Here is a 21213-nt window from a genome sequence, read left to right as displayed (position 1 = left end):
TCAATCCTGTATTTTATAAAATAAGAGTAATACAGCTTCAAAGAGAAAAATGTTCGCAATTTGATTTAACTTCGTGAATATTGTTAATACTCAATTTTATATTCACTTTGCATTGAAAAACTAGTTTTCGCACAGGCCTACCAAGCTCAATAGCCAGAATCCACCCAAAAATTCTGAACACAAGAAGCTTAATTGCTACCAGATTAAAGAATGGACCTAACCATAGAATGCCATATTAAAAACGTTTCAATATATGGGGATTTTCTTTTTAAATTGAAGTAGTCAACAACACAACATTTTGCTATAAAGTTTAATAATAATAAAAATAGGTATGCATACAACATTTTCATAATCACTAACAAATATCAGTCTCAAAAATTCAAGAACAAATTCCTACAATCAATTACTGGTTTCATCAAGAAGCAACACAAAATATTTTTACAGTACACAATTTGTATCAACAATATTTTTTTTAAATATTTAAATACATCAGTTTTATACATTATGTGTAATACTTATTGCGACAACCAATTACCTGGCAAAAATTCTATTTAGTTCTAATATGAAAGATTTCCACACCAGGTTAACGTAAATACGTTAATTTTTCTGTCAAAGCATTATTTCTTGTAAAATAATATTAAGTTCATCAAAAATGCACTATGAGAGACATCAAATCACATAAATTAACAGCTACTGTGAGCAGCTGTCTCTAGGAAGACATTCAGTGAATGTTGCTCTATGCGTCATGTCAAGATACACATTAAAATATATTCAAGCTGATTCTAGATAATAGTTTACTTCCCTTGAAATACTTCCCTTACGTTTAATCAAAACCCAATACACAATATGCTTTTCCAAAGTCTACATTGCATATAATTTAAAAAACTGTAACATATTTCATTTATTTTTAATCTCATGACAACCTGGAGTGGTTTGACCAAGCAGACTTGTACACTTGAACGGCTAGACATTGACACTGCATAGGAAACTTCAGGGTGTCTACCAGATCTAGTAAATGAAATTCCCTGATTTTTCCAGGTTTTCCAGGTCTAAAACTGAACGTTTCCAGGTTTTCTGTAACACAATTACGACATTCCACGAAACTGAGAAAACTGCATAACAGTACATTGACGGGTTTCAAAGTATTTCAACTCACTTAAATTAATAAAAAAAAATACCTTCTTCCAGACGTGGCCAAAGTGACTCAATTGATGGCAAATAAAACATGCTGCTATAAATATTACACACACTTACTTTTGCAAAAACATAAGTAAAAGGAAGCTCCCATCAATTTCGCAGTGACTCAACTTTTGCATCTATTGCACTTGCTTCAGAATGAGCCAAATCCAACACTCGAGCCTTCTTCAAATGCAATGCTTTGATCTCCTCTTCAACTCTTCTTTTTCTGCCTTCTTCTTGTCTGTAGCTTCCTTTTCTTTTTGTTTTATTTGCAGGGCTTCCTTACGCCTACAACTAGCATTTCTTACATACTGTAACATGGACATGGTGATATCAACATGCTCTACACCTCCAGAACGTTGAACAAAGTCGTACATCTGTCTTTGTGCGATCAGTATTTCTTCCTGCAAGTTTTCAGTCAGCAGATTAGAATTCACTGAAAATCCTCTTTCCAATGACGCATTTCCATGGGAAAGTACCAACATCATCCTCACAAACTTTAGAAGGCCTGTTTTGGCAGCTACTGTATGTGCCTTAAGAATAAGCATCTACAAGTGATCAAGGCGCCAGTCTTCTCGAGAAAAAGACGAGAACAGTGCTTCAGAATCTTGCGAGGAACATACCAACTGATATGATCACTCAATGTTATCAGCTTCTTGTCCTTATAGCCACTTGTTTTGAAGACAACATTCTAAACTGTAATTCACTTGCTGTTTCCTCACACCTGAATTTAAAGCCACAGACGGACATAAGCAGGAAATTCCCTTGGTAAGTTTGTACTTCAGGGGACTTTTGTCTTGAAGTTTTTTGCCATTACCTTTAGACAAGTCCTAACATCATTTTTCAGTAACAGGACAGACTTTACTGGTACTTTCTCTTTCTTGATGGCATGGCGTACTGCATAACCCAACTAGATATTGTTAGCAGTCAATAGATTTTCCTGGTTATCTACATCCAATCGAGATACATTGCGTTTCTCCCTAAAGCTCTTCAGTACCTCTGGTTTCAAAAACTTTCCTGCCAAAGCTAATAAAATGTCTACCAGTGAATCATAGAGAAAAGGTGCCATGGGTGCTTCACTTTGGAACATTGTGAGAAACAATTCCAGCTCTGATGCCAAAGAGTAGAAGAATGTCAATTTTACTTCTAGAAGATAATCTTCAAGAGCACTTTTCACTACACTGAAAGACACAGATGAAATAGAAACTTCATTAACAAATTTCTTTAGGTGGGGTAACGTTTTCATGGCACGCTCAGCAACTGCAGTATTCCTTCTGATTGCACAAAATTTATTGGAAAAAAGCTCTGATCCAGTTATTCTACTGTAATCTGCCCTCCTTGCAGGTACATGCATAAACAAATAGTAACTGTACCTGAAAAAACTAACAACGTCCAATTGTATAGCAGAAATTCCAGTTTTGAAAGCACCATGGACCGTATGAAGCCCACAGCTACCAATTTCTAGCAACGATGGCGAATCTTCACCAAAAGTGTCTGTGATATGTATTTTCAAAGCTAACAAAAATGCCCAGTTTACGGTGAGGGCATTAAATGCACCTGTTGGTATAATCCCAGCGTGGGAAGCACATGCTGCAATACGTACGTCAGCAGGATAACAGACCAGCTTGAACCAGTTTGTATCACGTGATTTAACGACACTTCCGAATCCGATAGTAAATAAAAGAAAATGAACGTGGGAACTGTTCGTTATTTTCCATTCAAAAATTAAAAAAATGAGCCGCGATACACTTGATGCTACGTCAATGCAAGAAGATCAATAAACAAAAAACGTATTGCCAACTACAACCTACCAAACAAAAATTCCCTGATTTTTCCCTGATTACAATATTCCCTGATTTTTCCAGGTTTTCCAGGGTCAGTAGACACCCTGAAACTTCCATTACAGAAATTTTCCATCGCACAGCTTGATACATTCCATACTACTAAATCCTAATAATATATAAATGTGAAAGTTTGGACAACTGAACTAATTTCAATAAAATTTGGAATAGATTTGTTGGTGGAAGCGTGAGGCTACCCTGTCCAATCATGACACATTTAACTAGGAAAAATCTAAAGTTGGTGAAACTATTAAAAATATAAATATTCAAACACAATAAAATTCTTTGAACCTCGTGCCAAATTAGCAAGTACAGTGTACTATGACAATAGACCTGCATTACAAGGAAAGTAATCAAAGTATCTTTTAATTAAATATTGAAGATGTAATAATGATATACCTATTAAACTTTTATACGTAGTATTTGCCTGTCTGAAATATTGTAGAAAAAAGACGCTGTCCTGTACGCCGGCTTTATCAAAGCCTGAAGTTAGAGATGTGAGCACGAAAATATAACCGTATTTTCCCAGAAAATTTTCCTTTTTCCATTACCAACATACATTTACATAATTTAATACATCAATCCCTCACTTAGCACGGCTAATGTGTTCCTAAAACTGTTAATGTTATTTTAAATCATGTATTCTGAAGCATTAGTCTCCATAAATAGCAAGGATAATCCACTTAATGTGTTACAAAATGTGTAGGGCACTATTCTATACATAATCTAAATGTGTAGAATAACATGCAATGATAAATGTCACACCATTTATCTTTATAAGCCTACCATTGAATACTTGGTAGGACAAATACAGCACTGCGTAACGGGAGATAGGTGGTAACATAGGCCTACTTATCGTCAAGTCAGCTGGTTTACTTGCTCACCCAGACATGACCAATTCTACTCACATCACGTACTTTTCCAAGAACATTCCAAACACCATCCTTACTGGCAGTGAAACCAATATTACTGTCCCGTTATTTACATTTTAATTTTTCAAAAATTAAAGTGCTTGTTCGCGTATTACCCCTTGGTTCACACCAAACCTGTCATGCATATGATTTTTTTTTTCATTGCACCATTCACTTAACAACCTTTTCCATAGAAATCATCAGTTCATTTCTGTTTGGTACCTAAGGTCAAATATATTTCCGCTAGTAAAACCAACAGGATCATACTTGTGTAAACGTTTGATAGATTCCTTATTTCGTACGATTGTGCGCACAGTTGACTTGCTTAAAACCAAAGAGCGACCAACATAAGTGTAGCCTTCATGAAAGTCTGCACGCTGTAATACTTCTAGTTGTGTCTCAAATACCTGAACACTATGCATTACGCACTCACTTGGAAGCCATGATTCCAATATGATTTCAACTGCAGGTGCTTGCGCAATACACTTACCGGCAGACGAATGGGCAGCCGTTGCTTTGTGTTTGTGCGTGCGAGTTACCTGCCACTGGCTAGACTGAAGTTCGTCACGGCTCGGTCTGTGGCCGGGCAACAATGGTACAGCCCACCAGCATACACACAGACATAAAGACATTTGGTCATTTACACTCCATAGCCGCAACTGAAGTTGCAACAGCGTAGTCAGATCTGCGCATGCATCTCTTCCCCCCTTGTCTTGCTAACTGTATGCCACAACACATCTATTGTTTGAGTTGAAGCAGACTTTGAGGCGTCATGCCCGAATTTCTTTTTGCCTGTGGTGATTTTGTGCTAACTGAAATTTACAGACATGCTATTCAAGACTGGAGCAGTAAAATTAACATTGTTGTAAATGAATTCGCGCAATTGGAAGATGTGCTAAGTAAGAGATTGGTGTATATATATATATATATATATATAAAGATAGACGAGGTAGATATAAATTAATTTAGATAATATACATTATAGAATAATTTATTTTATGCAGATTGGTAGGTACTGTTTAAACAACAATTTTTTTTTGTTCCCCATTAAGTTGGTAACCCACCCCGAGTGAACATACTAGAACCTCGGAGATGCACTTCCATCATGCATACATACAAGCTTAATGGACCCAGTAAGCACCTGGCAAGCAAACACTTTTGCAGTCCTAACACTGCAAAGCAGAAACATAAAACTTTATGCCATGGTTGTGGTGAACAGGTAAGAGAGGAAGTTCCCCACTTCACCTTCAACCAAACTGCTTTGATGCTTGCTTAACAATAGGAAATACTGCAGTCTGTGCACATATATAATACCTACGAATAAGTGTAATTGCCGCTTACCTTGATTACATGGATGAAAACTCCACTGCAAAAAACTAAGAAATTAACTACAAAAAGACTATACAAGGCTCTCTACCAGGTCGATTAGGCTTTCTAATAACCTAGCTACATAGCTGCAATGAAAAAAAAAAAAGAGTGTGTGTAACTCAGTACATGTGATAGAAGTGAAACTTCTTTGAGAATTCAAACCTACACTCTTAAGTATATCGTAATGGGTAAAGCGGCAGAGAGTAAGAAGACAGTTTTCTAAATAAATATTACTCACTGATGAAATACTCAGACCATAAAAAAACTGTGCATGTTACTGTTTCTTCAAACAATTCTGCAATTTGGAACATGCAAAATTTCTGTACTAAACATGAAATTTGTTACAGGTAGCGCTATCAATGCAGGAAATGAAGGTACTGTCTCAACAGCACTCTTTACACTGCTGGTTGAACAAGGATGAAAGTGAGCGCACTGGTAGCAAATATAAAATTTAAGGCATTCACAGCTGACTGTATAGAGAAGAATGAAAATGAGCCCAGCAACGTATATAGCATAGTGCTTTACTTATCCTCTGCCCTTTCGAGTCAGAAACATTTCACAACATTGTTTCACGAAAAGCTGCATTAAAATTTGGCCTTGAAATTTTACTCTAATCACGCCCAAAGTAGTTTCACATCACAAAGTGTGTGACCACACAACAAGTTCATGAAATATGACACAGCAAAGTCAAGATGAGAGGAACCTAACTGCCCAAAACTTTCTGCAGGAGCAGATGCAGAATTTCATTTCGGGAGGGGGGAAGGGAGGAAACAGACCACTTTTGCCCACTGTTTGCTTTCAAATCCTTTCCTTTTGTTGGTGGAAATAATAGATTTCTTAGAATTTTGTAGCTGTGTTACAAGGATGCATATGACCACCCACTATGCCTTTAAGGTGACCTAACCTCCTATCCTGTGGTTTAATAATCAACTAGAGTGAATACAGAAGAAATGTATGGGCAAAGTTGCACAGTACAAAATTTTTGTTGCTTAAATATAACTGTGCCTATAAACATGTGACACAGCCAATGACTAATCATAATCATTAGAGACCTAATAATTGGAAGTCTTTTTTTTTAGTTAATTTTTTTTTTGGGGGGGGGGGGGGGAGAGAAAATTTACCTAATAGTTATAAATAACTTCACATAAATTCAATTTCATAAATCTTGTATCTAACTGCATTTAATACTAAAGGTGCAGAAAATTTCTCACTGTAAATATTAAATGTAGTCGTCAAATGATAGCACGGTGAACTCTTCGCCAGTTTCTTTCTGGTTTTGCATTATTTGATAGCTTTCTTGGTGGAACTTTCGTCATTACCAATTCTTTACACTACCACTTTTAAAGCAACAAGCAGCTGATATAGGTGAATAATAGGGTCTGCGCAACGAAGTAAACAAGTCCTTAAAAACTCCTTAGTTTTTGTTTGCAAAAGATCCTGTTTATGTGCAATATATAATATGTGATAAAAATATAAATTATTCAAAATACTCATACTCAATTTTTTATGTATAAAATCAGTTGAATCAACAAAACAATTATTAGAACTAAATATTTACTGGTTTAAGAAAATGCATTGCTAGGTATTTATTTTCTTGCATTTCACTCCACTCTTTCATGGTTCCATGTATATTTCTCTCTTTTTCATTTTACTGTATTTTCTATACATGTTTCTTGGACTCTTGTGAAGTGTGAAACAAAATTTTTTTTAATGTTTAAGTTGACAGTCGCTTGTTCCAAAGAATGAGCCACAGAAAAGGAAAGGAAATGTGAGTGATCCTACAACAAACTCAGTTATCATGAGTGCTCTCTTTTTCTCTCTCCCTGCCCTCTCCTACACATTCCAGTGATACCCTGCCTCACCGCACTTCCGTGCCGGTTCGGAAGGCAGTCAAAAGTGCCATAAGGGATACAGTTTAGAGACAGTGCGTGTAATTTTTCAACTAAGCTCTTTCTGTAGCCAACAGCCTATAAAAGTCTTTGTGAGTTTGTTGAATAGGTATATATAGGGCCCCCTGAAAGTGGTACATAAAATTTTCAGATTTCGTCATTAAATATTACCAAAAGCGGTGTTAAAATTCACTTTAAAACACAAAAGCGGTGCTAAAATTCACTTAAAAACACAAAAGCGGTGCTAAAAAGTAAAAAAAAAAAAAAAAATGTGTGTTACCGTAAATATATCTAAAATTATTTTACCGGTGAGTCATCTAGTCCGTGTCACATTCCTGCCTGCCTCCCTTCCTCCCGCCCACGTACCAGTTGTGACGATACAGCGCTTCATTATCTTCCGTCTACACAGCAGAGTTTAAGTATTTTCCTGACGCATCACCACACATCAATTTAAATAATCAGGTACCACAAAATGTTAGTAAATTTTATTTATGGGAAAAAAAATTTCAATTTTTTTTTTCTTTGGAATTTGTTGCAAAAATCGTGGTGCGCGCTATACACGAGGGCGCGCTATACACGAGTAAATACGGTAACAGCAGCACTGTAATGCACGTTAAGATTAGCCAATAAAATTTTAATGGTTAGAGATACAAAAAAATTACTATGGAACTTTATTGTAAAAAATTTAATTTGCACCATGTTTTAACCTTTAAATTTTTTCTCTATCATGCACCTTTTTTTAGTTACTCATGACAAAAAAGTCATGAAAATGAAAGATTTTTAAAATGGAACCTACTTGTGTATAAATCTGTGAAAGGTGAGAAAAAAAATTATATATAGAAATTTACATTCTAACTTCAAAACTCTAAGATATTTAAGATAAGATAAGAGTTTAAGATAAGAGTTTATTGCCATCATGCATTTTTCAGGTGTCTGCTTATGAGTATCACAAATTCATGCTGAAGATTAAAATGGCCGGTCCTTGTAATAGGACAATATTAAATGAGTTCTAGCCATGCCTATAGTTACAAGAATTGCTGGCATAACACTAAATACTATTGCATTGTATTTTTGTATTCCTCAGTGAAATCCTCTGCTTGAAAAATATTGAAATCAAAATGTTAAGCATGTCTAGAATTTTGTTTGCTGACTTAATACTGGCAACTCAGTAACATGAATTATAATGGATACTAAGTTTTGTTTATTTTTAATGCATTTTTGTTTATGTATATACCATATGTTCAGCATTCCACATAAATATATTTCACTTTCTTACGAATTAACAATTAAACAATAAACAATCTTGGCTTAAATGAAGTTTGCTACACGTAACAAAACCAAAAATTATCCCTACATAGACATGGATTTTACTGTAGTGCTTAAGTTGGCACAAAGATGTTTTGATACCATGAAACAGATTTTCCTAATGTCTTACAAACACTACTAAATACTGAGAGTATTAAAAACAGTATTTTCTTTCTATGAAAACAACATTTTTAACATTAAATGTCACCTCCAACATATGCTTAATGTTTTAAAATGACCACATTCATTCTTTCCAAACAAATAAAATTTTACTACAGATGACAAAACAGACTTTAAAAAACTAATCCTACACACACTATCAAAATATAACACCACACAAAAAGAATTAATATACCATATGGTAAGTTTAATTAAATAAGAGAACTGAACTGTAAAGATTTGTTTCCGTAGTGCAGTGACGTGTTTCGTACACAAAGAGATTGCATGTGTAGAACGGCAGTCCATGTACTTCTATGTAATAGATCTTTGATGAACTTCCAAAAATTAAATAAGTGTAAAAATTACCACAAAATAACTAGGAGAAAGTTTAGTTTCAACATGTAAAACATATAAACAGCATTCTATAGTACCAATCATAGGAATTCAATGAAGAGTGATGAATACACAATAGGAAATAAACCAGCATGCAGTGCCATAAGAAAAAAAAAAATTGGTGAAATTATTCGAAAACATCTAAAAAAATGTAAATAAAACACCAGATGATACGGGGTCCGCCTAGTCAAAAGTGTGTCTGTGTTAGTGAATTGGGATAGAAAGTGCGATGCTCGCTGTTTTCCCATCGTGCATAGGACAACTATGACAATTGAGCAGTGATCCTAACATTATCTGGCGGGGAAATAAAAATAAAGGTGTAATGCAAGATGCTATAGATACTACTTCAAGAATCTGTACCAAGTGTTCCATTCTTAACAATAATTCTGAAAAATACATTTTAGTCATTTTCACACTTAAAAAAAAAGTTTAAAAGCAAAATATGGAAACAGAACTACAGTAGAGGAGAAGGTGGTAATATGGACCCCGCTGATTTTATGGACCCCCTCAATTTCCAAGCAGTGACGTGCTGCACTCTTTTGGTCATTGTATGAACTATCTCTTTATGAAGTGCCAACAGCAGGTAGATGTCGCAGCAAACCAGTATTGTCGCATTATATGAACAAGGCAAGGAAAGTTTCTAATATTGTGAAAATTTTTGCAAGGTATGTAAAATTTTATTCTAATTTAAGTTTAATTTGCATAACAAGAAATGTTTTTTATTTTATCTTATAGGGTAATATTGAGGCTGTAACAGTATATTATCAGAGTTCGATATTTTCTGTTTCTCTATGTACTATTGAATTCCAAATCCAACATGGTGCTGTCGGTATTATGGACCCCTTGGAATGTCTGTAATATGGACCCGGGGTCCATATTACATGCATTTTTATCGGGTCTATTTCTTACAAGAAATAATTTAGGAACTGTAAATTTTTCTTATTTTATTTAATGTCTGCGATTTATAATTTATTTCTTAACTCAATGCTCATTTTTCCTCGAAAGAAAATGATGAGGGGTGCTCCACCTGGTGCAATAGGAAGAGCTCACCCTTCAGGATGGGTTCAGGCAAACCTCTTCACTGAATGGCTTCAACACTTCGTTGACAAAACGAAACCCACAAAGGAAAACCCAGTTCTCCTAATTTTGGATGGGCATTACTCACACACAAAAAACCTGGACGTAATCAATTTGGCACGGGACAATCACGTTCTCATCCTATCTTTGCCAGCCCACACTATGCACAAACTTCTGCCTCTAGACAGAACATTCATGGGGCCATTGAAATATTACTACAGTGATTTCATTCGACAAGAGCTATTCCATGGAGAGAAACGTCTGGGACCATTTGACATTGCAGGTCTGTTCGGAAAGGCCTACTTAGAATGCACGAGGGCATCTATTGCAGTGAATGGATTCCGAGTGACTGGTATCTGGCCATGTAACCGCAATATTTTTCCAGAATCAGAATTTCTCGCTGCACAACAAGCTGCTGAGATTCTTAATGCACAAAGCCAAACTTCCAGCATCTCTACAGTGTCCAACAATCCACCAACCTTAATCTCCATACCTATGCAGTCTTCACCGATTGCATCGACTGCGGCCATTAGCCCTACTTCTCAAGTTGGCAACAAGTCGTCTCTTATTTCACCTAAGGATATTCAGCATCTACCTCGACTCAAACAAATCAAAACGTGGGAGGAAACCATCATCCGCAAATATAATTACTGGGTCCCCGTATAAAAACTGCTTTACAGGTGGCAATTCAAGAAAAAGAAGCGAAGCTGTCGAAAAAAAGAACAGGTCGAGGAAGATGTGTAGGTTTCTTTCTGTCAACCTACAACTGAGCAGACTTAGACTCAGACTTTACCAACACGTCTGGTCTTGTCTTTCAGCGCCCAAGAACTGTAAAACGAACTAAGAAAAGGAGACTGGCATTTGAAGGATCAAGTTCTGATAGTGACTCTTACGCATCGTGTGCATTAGATGATGCTAAGACAGAGTCACCCCTTGAAGTCCCAGTGGGAGGAAAGGCTCCAGATACAGAAGATTCTCTCTGCATGTTTTGTGAAGGGGCATTTACTGATGACTGCAGGGGAGAATTGTGGGTAAGGTGCGAGATGTGCAACCAATGGGCACACAGTGAATGTGCTGAGGCTGAAAAGGACATTTCCTATATGTGTGATTTTTGTCGCTAAACATTTTATTTAAGTGGACTTTAGATTTTAATTTAGGTATTTAAGTATTTAGGTATGACTATTGTGCCATAGAATTGAATTTGAATGGTCTGTGTTGTCTTAATACAATTTAAATATTATGTCGACTATTAGGGGTCCATATTACCAGCATGTATGGGTCAGTAGGCATTTTCACACTTTGTGAAACAACTCATGCCAGATAATTTGTAGGTATAAATAAATTTCATTAAATGCAAGAAATGTGTGTATAATAAGTTAAAGAAGATATCCACGCATCAAATAATTGATTGAAGCTGTAAAGTTACAAGTAAATTTCATAAAACTAAATGGGGGTCCATATTACCACCTTCTCCTCTACTCATCCGCCCTAGTGTATTCTTGGATGCTGTAAGTAAAAAGACACTACTTTGATATCTTGAGCAGTTTTTAAATTGAGTTTTTTTTTAAAACTCCGCACACCATATGTGTTTCTAAGTAGGCAGAACACTTAACATGCTCGCATAAGATCTCTAAGTGCTGTTAAAAGGTTTCCAGCACGTGCTGTTGGATAATATAATGCTTAGAGCCTGCTGTCACATCACAAATTTTATGTTACAGACATAATGGTATTTTAAATCATATTATCTAAACTATAAAACAAACAAACTCTTAATATAAAATCCCAGGGAAAAAATTGCAGTTACAACAGTTGCAGCTGTACCGTGTGCTTTTCATGTTCTGTAATGTAATAAAATAACATAAAATAACTATGTTGTAAACAGCAAGAATATAATAAAGAGATTTCGTTATAAAGTTTTTGCAAAATAGAACACTATTTCAAATATGTATCGAGTATTAAAAAAATTACATTTTAGTCACATTCCGTCAAAGGCTCAACATTTGAGTTAAAACAACCTGAAACTATTTACCCGACTAGGTTTGAGTTTTAAAGTCGCAGTTTATTTTTTGTAATCTTGATTGCTTTGCATGATGTATATGTAGGGGTAAATTAATTATCTTTAATGTAAATGCATTGATGGATTCGCTTGGAACAAAAAATAAATTAGGAAAATATTTGTGTTTACCCTAAAGTATGTGCCAGAATAGGCACAGTTAAAAAAGAAATAATTACAGTTGTTTGCTCTACCAGGGATCATCAAGTCCGTACATTATGCTTCGAAGCATCCAGAGAGAACCACCGAGTGGAAACGCAACTAGCGGTGAAGCAGAGCTACGCCATGTAGATGGGCCACACGTAGACCGTGTTGGTGCCGTCTCGCACGGTCTCCAGGGGGTCGCGGGTGTAGTGCAGCACGTCCTCGGAGGACAGCTGGTGGCGCGTCGGCACGGCGATGTTCAGGTTGATGGGGTCCTGGCTCAGCACGGTGCCCGAGGCGCTGGACGTCTGGATGGTGATCTCGGTGACGGGCTGCATCTCGGGCAGCACCTGCATGCTCTGCTCGTTGGCCTCCAGGGCCGCCAACTCCGCGTCCTGCTCCTCCTCGTCCTCCTCGGCCGGCTCCGCCTCCTCGTCGGGGGCCTCCTGCTTGGTGGGCGGCTCGCCGTCGTGGGACGCGCCTCCCCGCGGCCGCTCCCGCGTGTGTGTGTTCAGGTGTCGCTTCATGTCCGAGCGCACCCTGAACGGCTTCCCGCACACCTCGCACGGGTGCGGCTTCTCCCCTGCAACCACGCAGTTGGTCCTCACCAGATACTACCGTGTTTCATTTGGCTCGAGGTTCAACATGGTTAAACAACAACAATGTCCAGAAACACTCTACAAAATAGCAGATGATCAAGGTCTCTATTCTCAGAGGATATTGTTCAAAGGACTAGAAAAGAATCTAATGGGGAGCTTAAGTGCTACCGTTATTAAAACTTAGTACAAATTTTTTTTGGAGGATGGAGGGATAAAATCCAAATCAAAGTCTCCCAAGTATAAGAATTACTAGGAGTTTGTAAGGCACCTACTGAGAAATTATGAATACAACAAAAAACTTTATTTAATACACATAATTTTTATAAAAAAATTCAATTTATTTTAAATTTGTGCAAATGAAAAAATAAAATATTTGACAAAAAACTGTTATATATTTGGAGAGTCTGTGCTATTAACTGATAATTTTAGCAGCAAAAAATTAAGTGACCACAAAAGAAGAATATAATATAAAAATTCAAAAGGGTGTAGCTACAAAAAAGCAAATCTGCCAAAAAAAAAAAAAAAGGTTTTCGGGCATACTAACATAGATGTACACAAAAAAAATACCAAAGGAATTTAATATAATTTTTAACTTCAAAGATATAAGCATATTTAAAAATTAAAAACAAAGATTTTTGAAAAGGGCATAAATACAAAATTCAAAAAATCATCTACAGTTTCCCAGTGACACAAACTTATATTTTAAAAAAAAAAAAAAAAATTTTTTTTTCACCATTTGTGTTTAGAGCTAATCTTTCTATGATATAAGTTTTTTTAAATAGTAATTAAAGGCATAGTTAATCTTAAAGCACCTAATGATGAATATAACAAATACTTTAATTTTATAATTAAGGTGTGTTCCACTAATGTAGCTGTATTTAAAATTTTAGTCTATTGTTACACTTATATTTTCTATTTTATGCGCATCTCTATAATATTTGTGATTCATGATACGCTTGTCTCCAAGGTATACATATCTCTTTGGCATTACAGAGTGACCAGCGTAACTATATATATGATGACTATACATTTTATTAATTGGTCAAAAACTTCTTGAAGTCACAACTATACACTAAATACCACCTTAAAAAACTATCACATTCAAAAACATTTACGGTTCAGAGGAAGAGGTCTTTAATCCGGCATGCTATGGTTCTACACATTCTGTGATCCGGCACCAATCAAGATACTCATGTTCAGATTTTTTCCCATGGATTCCAGCTGTTTACCCCGGCAACCAGGTGACATTATTGCATTGCAGGCAATTTTAGTTCTGCCCGGACCATCATTAATGTCAGTTTTCATTTTAGTACAGTGTTTCGTGTTTTCTAGCGGGTTACATTTCACGGGTACATTTCCATCATGATTCTTTAAGAAGACCAACGTGCATCTGTATTTTTGCTTTCAATAGAGCAGCTTATTAAAGCTTTGTTTCAGATATAATTGTACTGTACATTAAAATTTCTTTGATATTCTCATGAAAACTACATTTACATTTATTTATCTGGTATGCATGACTTCATGTGTTCGCCAACTGTGGATGTGCTTACCTGCTTTAGTTTTACCTCAGGTAGAGCTTGCCTACTTTGGTTCAGACATGGTGGAGTGTCGAGGTACTTGCAGGGACCATTTTGGTTTTTGTTTTACTTTTGACTCTTTCAGTTTCTGTTTTGTACCTGTCTGTATGTGTCGTGTTCACCGCTAACGCCCTAGGCTGTTGGTAGCCATGTTACAAACATACATAAATACGTTTTGAAGAAACTGCTAATTTCACATGGCCATGGTCCACAAAGTGCACAATAAGATCTCTCTCTGTATTTATTTTAAACAAATTTTAAATAAACGGACATGCTATGCTTACTCTCATTTAAAGAAAAAAAACATTTGACAGAACAAAGACAAAAATACCTCATTTTACCTGTGTGTGACTTATTTTGAGGTACAAAGTGTCTCTGCTGGTGTCCAAGAATATAATAAACTACCTCCTGTCTCAAAAAAAAAAAAAAAAACACTCACCACCTAAAACAAGTTGAAAGTATGTTACAAGTTCTTTTCACAAACTCCATGTTTTCTTCAAAAACTTATTTAAATAATGCAGAAATGAAAAAATTAAAATATCTTTAGAATTTCTCTTTCTTACTAAAAATAAACTCTTTAGATTATCATTTTTATGCTTTTACTAAAAACATGGCATTGTTATTGAAATGAAACAATGAAAGAATGAAGCACAACACACAGCTACCTGTGTGTATCCGGCGGTGGTTCTGCAGGTACGACGAAGCTCGGAAGGTCTTGTTGCAGAACTCGCACTTGTAGTTCTTCTCGCCCGTGTGGATGCGGCGGTGGACGATGAGCGAGTACTTGCGGGCAAAGTCCTTGCCGCAGTACTCGCACTGGTAGTTCTTCTCCTCCGAGTGAATGGAGATGCAGTGGTACTTGAGGTCGCCCCACTGCCGGAAGTGCCTCCCGCAAAACTCGCACTTGTACGGCTTGTCTCCGGAGTGCAAGCGCATGTGTACCTGGACACAGGTACATCCTTGCTTGGATCGCAATACAGATACCAACCAGCTTGTTAACATTCAAAATATTATTTTTGTACCACTGTACATATGTACAATCCTCATCCACGTACATGTATGTGTAACGAGTCCTTGTTGTAGACTCCTCCGTATGAATACCTACACTCTTGTGTATTGAAATTTGCTGTAAATAGTATAAAGGTTGAACTTGAAAACTTTATAGACAAGATGGAGGAACAAAATTAATGTGTTATATTTTATATTGTCATCTCAGTGTATGTGTCTTTCTCTATGAACTATCAGTTAATAATTTTTGCAGGTACGTATATCTTTTAATATTAAACTTCTTTGCTCACGTAACTAGATATTTTTGTTAAACCAATAAGAAACTAATTTTCATTTTTCATTCGTAATATTATATAACTAAATTTTGTAAAACGCTCTGGTATTGGACAAAGACAGCTATACTAATATTATGGCATTCATAATTTTTTTTTTTTTAAGTCAAATCATTCACACCCTTTTACTTGTTTTAATTAATATAAAGATTTAACAAATTGTAGTTTCTTAGAAACTGCTGGCACCCTAAACATAACCTTAAATGATTCATTTCTTGATTTGATTTTATAAAGTCACTAGAATGGGTCAAGTATTTGAGTTATTTGAAGTCAGTTAAATCTATGCTAATTGATAAATGTTTTGATAGAGATAACCCGAAAATAGCAGTACAATATCCCCACAAAAATAACATCTGTGAGACAGTAATATTTAATCTTTAAAACCTTCAGTTGTAGTGTAACACATTTAACCATAAACAAAGGCAATACCATTTTACATACACAAATACACTTGAAGTTCACAAAATAATTTAATTCAAGATATTTGAACTTTACCAGAACTAAATCAAATGTATTTGTTTTAATTACTGTAAATGAATTATATTCTTATCCCATACACATACCTTAATGTTACTGATCATGTTGAACAATAACGGGACATACGGAGGACAAAACTATCTTTCTCAAAAGTTCTTTCACTGTCAATTAAATATAAAATTATATGAACTTAGTTTTGGGTCATCAACAATTAAAGTATCTAATATTTTCACTTGGAATATATCCCAGGGGTTTGTTAAACATGGAATCTTTCAAAGACCACTGGTTTTCCAGGAACCGTAGGTACTGTTTACTTTTCTCTGTATTAAAGATTTATTTATACATGGAAAAAATACAATTTTATAGTCAATTAATATATAATTGTCCACAGATGAAGATTTACCATAGTTTTTGTTCTCTGATTTACTTATTTAATAGTAATCTACAAGGCGTCACTATGCCATGGAAGTTTAGCAGGCTTACCTTAATGGCTGCGTTTGCGAACATATAAAAATCACTACCAACAAAAGATATTGTGTAATATCTCCCTATGTAACCGATATCTCGTCTTCCAGGCTGGTCCTACTCTGCTTTAAAGCAACTGATTCCTAGAAATATTTTAAAATAAGCTGAATTATATAACAGCGTCACTTTAAGTATATCAAACAATAGGGATGCCGACTTGGAAGGAACTTTTTCATTAATTACAGTTTCATTCATATTACCAGTAACAATATCGACGCTCGCAACGTCATTATAATAGTTGTAGTCATTCTGGCAAAAAAAAATTAATGCATTTTTTCACAGGAGAAACTATTTGCAGCAGTCTGTCACTATTAATAACAAGGCATTCCATTAAATTATGTTCTATGCTCAAACGGAGCCAAAATTTACAATATCAAATGTTACAACAAATTAAAAAAAATAGTTGAAACTAATATACCATCTCCCAAATATAACACCTCAGAAAAAAATTATTACTATTCCAAATTTTACTTTACAAAATTCAATGGTAATAAATTTCATTGCATTAATTTGTGTTGACACATTTTATTTCTCTTCTTCCTTTAATATATCTGTGTCTGTGTGTGTCTGTGTGTGTCTGTGTGTGTGTCTGTGTGTGTGTGTGTGTGTGTGTGTGTGCGCGTGCGTGTGTATATATATAAACTTTAGCTGGATAATTTAACTCATGACATTTTTCTAATATTTATTTATGGTTTTACTTTTTTTTCTGGTAGGCAAATGTTCATGTATTTTTATTGTGATTTTAAGTATCATATAGAATTTGAATCAATTAAATACTTTATCTAACCTAGAATTTATAAAAAAAAACTAGCATTTAAAATAGTTAAGGTTTTTTTTGCTTTGGTTTTTATTTTTTGTATTGTCATTAATTAATTTTTTTTACATTATATGGATAGTATAGTTAAAATATTGCATGTAGCATAAAGAGCTTGTTTTTGTGAGTGTTGAATTTCCAAAAAAAAAAAAAATGTTTTGTAAATATTTAAATAATAATTGAATACCTATTCCTATAATATTCAAAATGTTATCTGTTACTATTTGTAAGAAATCTGTCAAATATTTGTAACTAAGATTTTTGCCAGTTTATAAGCATAATGGCACTCACTGTTGCCAAAGCAACTTTACTTCTAGAAACCCGTTGATGTTAGTGCCTGAATGATCGGAATGATCGGCAGGAATGCAGAGGGAAGCAGGGACGACTACACGGCCGACACGGCCGGCTGGAGGGGGCGGGTCCAGGGAGGTAAGAAGCAGTCCCGTGAGCAACAAAGTGAAGTCTCGCTGCTCTGATGTTCCAACTCAACCCTGCACTAGCCATCTGCTACATTCCTAGAGTTGCAGACACAGACATCATACATGTCATTTGTATATTTATAAACACCAAGGTTTTTTTTGACGTGACGTCTAGTAAATCGATGAACGCCGGCTGCACGCACAAAAAAGTGTCCCTTTACGCACATTGTCCCGTTTTGCTGTGTCCCGTTATGCTCATTTTATATTGCTCTTTGCTAACCTGAACCTCCTAGCATTGCGACCGAGTCCGTGGCGTAATTCTGTTTTCATGCATTTCAATTAGGGATGGGCCGGTCGAATCCTCGAATCCTCGAATCCCACCGAATATTCGAAAGATTCGAAATTCGAGGGAAAAGATTCGGGATTCGAGGAAAAATATTGATGTAAATGTAGTACTTTAAAAACTTAAATGCTTACAATTTACTTGGCCTGTTTACGTTTTCCTTGGAACACATCCTATTGAGGTACAGTAGAACCTCGTTAATACGTGATGGTCAGGACCGAGATAATCACAGATTACCGAATTTCACGGACTAGCGATTAAAAGCCCGGAAGGTCTTGTCAAGCTTCTCAGACACCGGCCTGGGTTAAGGCCGTTCACGGTAAGGGCCGGCCGTCTTCGAATTAGTGTCTTGGCTTAAAAAAATACAGCACTGCCTAGCCATTAGTTCACGGTCATTTACAACAGCCGAAGAGAGAAAGATAAGATCGTGCTGACCTTGCACACCCCCCCCCCCCTCCTCGTACAGCCGAATGCCAGCCAGACACGTCACTCGCCAGGCGCCTGCCGTGCGGTGGCGGGTGGAAACAAACAAAGGGAGACGAGAAGCAGAAGTCCAGGACATGCCCCTCAAGTTTAAAGAGTGACAAATGTGACAGCTGAAAGAGGGGCGACACAAAGGGTCGGTACAAACAGAGTTGCAGAGTTTGGCGGCCCAGGCGATGGCTTGCAGTGTTTGCCGGCCGCCGGCCCGCGTGAGGTTAATTTTAAGGGCTGACAATTTTTACTTCTCTTTTTCTTCTTCTCTTTTAAATCGTCCCGGATTATCCGATTCCCGAATTAAGGCAACACGGATTAACGAAGTTCTACTGTATTGTACTTTTAATTCGTTATTATATAAAAAAAATTATGAAACTTACTTTATATTCATGAACATGGATGCATTGTCACTACATTGGCATTAAATAAGGCATAAATCACATGTATTCTCAGAATATGCTAAAAAATAAAATAAAGCACATTTAGGATCTAGACTAAATATGAATCTTGTTTTTTTTTTTTTAAAATAACTTTACCGAGAAATCTGTTACTTAGTAATACAACAATAATGCCGACTTTCATCACAAGTTACGGTCGCACATGTAGTAATAACAATGAAATAATGAATGACAAAAATTAATACATTATACAATTATTATTTTAATCGCAATTCAATTTTAAATATTCTGGTACACAATCTATTTATGAATTTTTTTAGGACCAAGTTTGGTTTGTGTAGACTACCAACGTTAAAATATGTATTATCTGAGAATTCCATGATGGCCAACCAATGAATTTGTTAGCCAATCATTTTGAGCAATATAAAAAATAACTAATATTAGGTAATATAAAAAATTTTAATGGGTAAACTAGAGAAAACACCCCGTCACTTTTAACTTTGGGCATAATAATCACTATGCTTTAGTGAGGCTTAATTTTAAAAGATGCACGACAATGTTTCTTATGGCCTAAAACCATTGAAGCCAAGATGGCGCCTTTCAGTTTCCATTAAATATTTCAGGAACACGTTTACCTTCATTTGGGACTTTAAACAAATGTCAAGTTGGTAACTACAAAATATTGTTCAATCGGATGTTGAATTTCGTTTTCCGATTTCCGTGGATACATGAATCACTGTACTCACAGATAATGCCTGAATGCCTTAAATCCACCAAGTCAGATTCTACAGCAATTAATGAAGTGACCAGATTCTTACGTGATCCTACAGTTAACCCAGAAATAAACATCCTCGAATACTGGAAAACTCAGTCTGCGTTTTCACCCAGGGTACATAAACTGTCCAAAAAATATTTGTGTTCACCACCTGCGACAGTGTTCTCTGAACGTTTGTTCAGCACTGCAGGAAACATATGTGACCAAAAACGGAATCGTCTTGATCCAGACCGTGTCAAAATCCTTGTTTTTTTAAATAAAAATTTTAAGGGTTAAATAATTCTGCATAATGTTTAATTTTTTCTCTTAACTTATAAATTATTTTAAAATTAACCCTTGAGAACTGGATTCGGATTAGAGGGGTGGATTCAAGGTACTGTTTGGGATTCGGATTCGAGATTCGGATTCGAGAAAAATGGGATTCGAACCATCACTAATTTCAATGTAACATTTTCATTGCTTTTTGCTAACCCGTTCCTCCTAGCATTGCTGCAGAGTCTGTGGCGCAAATATCTCTCTTTCACTCGATTGGAACAACCATCAATTTGACTTTTTCGAGGCACATTAAATTTGAAACACTCCCATTCGTTTTCTACTTTTCCTATCATCGTCCTATCCTTAACAGACTAACACAGATTGGAAGAAGTTAAATAGCAAACATGTATAAAAGTTATAGTTAAAATAATCTCTTCATTAAAGTAATAAACATATTTGAATTAATGAGTGCAAATAAAAGTAAATTTATCAATTAAATTGTAGATTTCTTTTCACTCCTTCTTTGTATCCATACAAAATAGTGATAATTCAATAAAAATGATTCAATTTTATTCATAAAAGTATGCAATCATTTCATCAATATTTTGTTATGACGTCACGTTAAACTATCGTCCGTAAACCGACTTTACAGACAACCAATTTTTTTTAATCGAAATTTCTTTTCGAGCATTACAAAAATTCCGATCACATGACGGGAATAGTTAGGTATGTGTTGGGGGAACCGGTAGAGAAGGAGACTGCAGGGGAGAAGCAGAAATGACACAGCATACTTGCCCAATTGGCATGCTTGCAAACCTTGTACACTTTACACTTGCAGAATAGCAAAATTTAGCATTCGCATACTTGCAAATATATATATATATATATATATATA

The 21213-nt window shown here is 35.7% G+C and overlaps 1 protein-coding gene across 1 annotated transcript in view; it reads right to left on the bottom strand.

Annotated features, from left to right (window-relative positions):
• Positions 1-296: 296 nt before the first annotated feature.
• Positions 297-21213, bottom strand: part of LOC134539189 (zinc finger protein 37-like) — a 48424-nt gene continuing 27507 nt past the window's right edge. Inside the window, exons 4-5 of the mRNA XM_063380955.1 lie at positions 15161-15437; positions 297-12902 (exon numbers count right to left, since the gene is read on the bottom strand). Of these exons, the coding sequence (XP_063237025.1) occupies positions 12454-12902; positions 15161-15437 (726 nt within the window). The 3' untranslated portion in view covers positions 297-12453. The remainder of the gene's footprint in view (positions 12903-15160; positions 15438-21213) is intronic.

The sequence above is a fragment of the Bacillus rossius genome, chromosome 15, assembly GCF_032445375.1.
Source record: "Bacillus rossius redtenbacheri isolate Brsri chromosome 15, Brsri_v3, whole genome shotgun sequence".
NCBI lineage: Eukaryota > Metazoa > Arthropoda > Insecta > Phasmatodea > Bacillidae > Bacillus > Bacillus rossius.
Note: the sequence above shows the minus strand (reverse complement) of the source record. Positions and strands in the feature narration are given on the sequence as shown.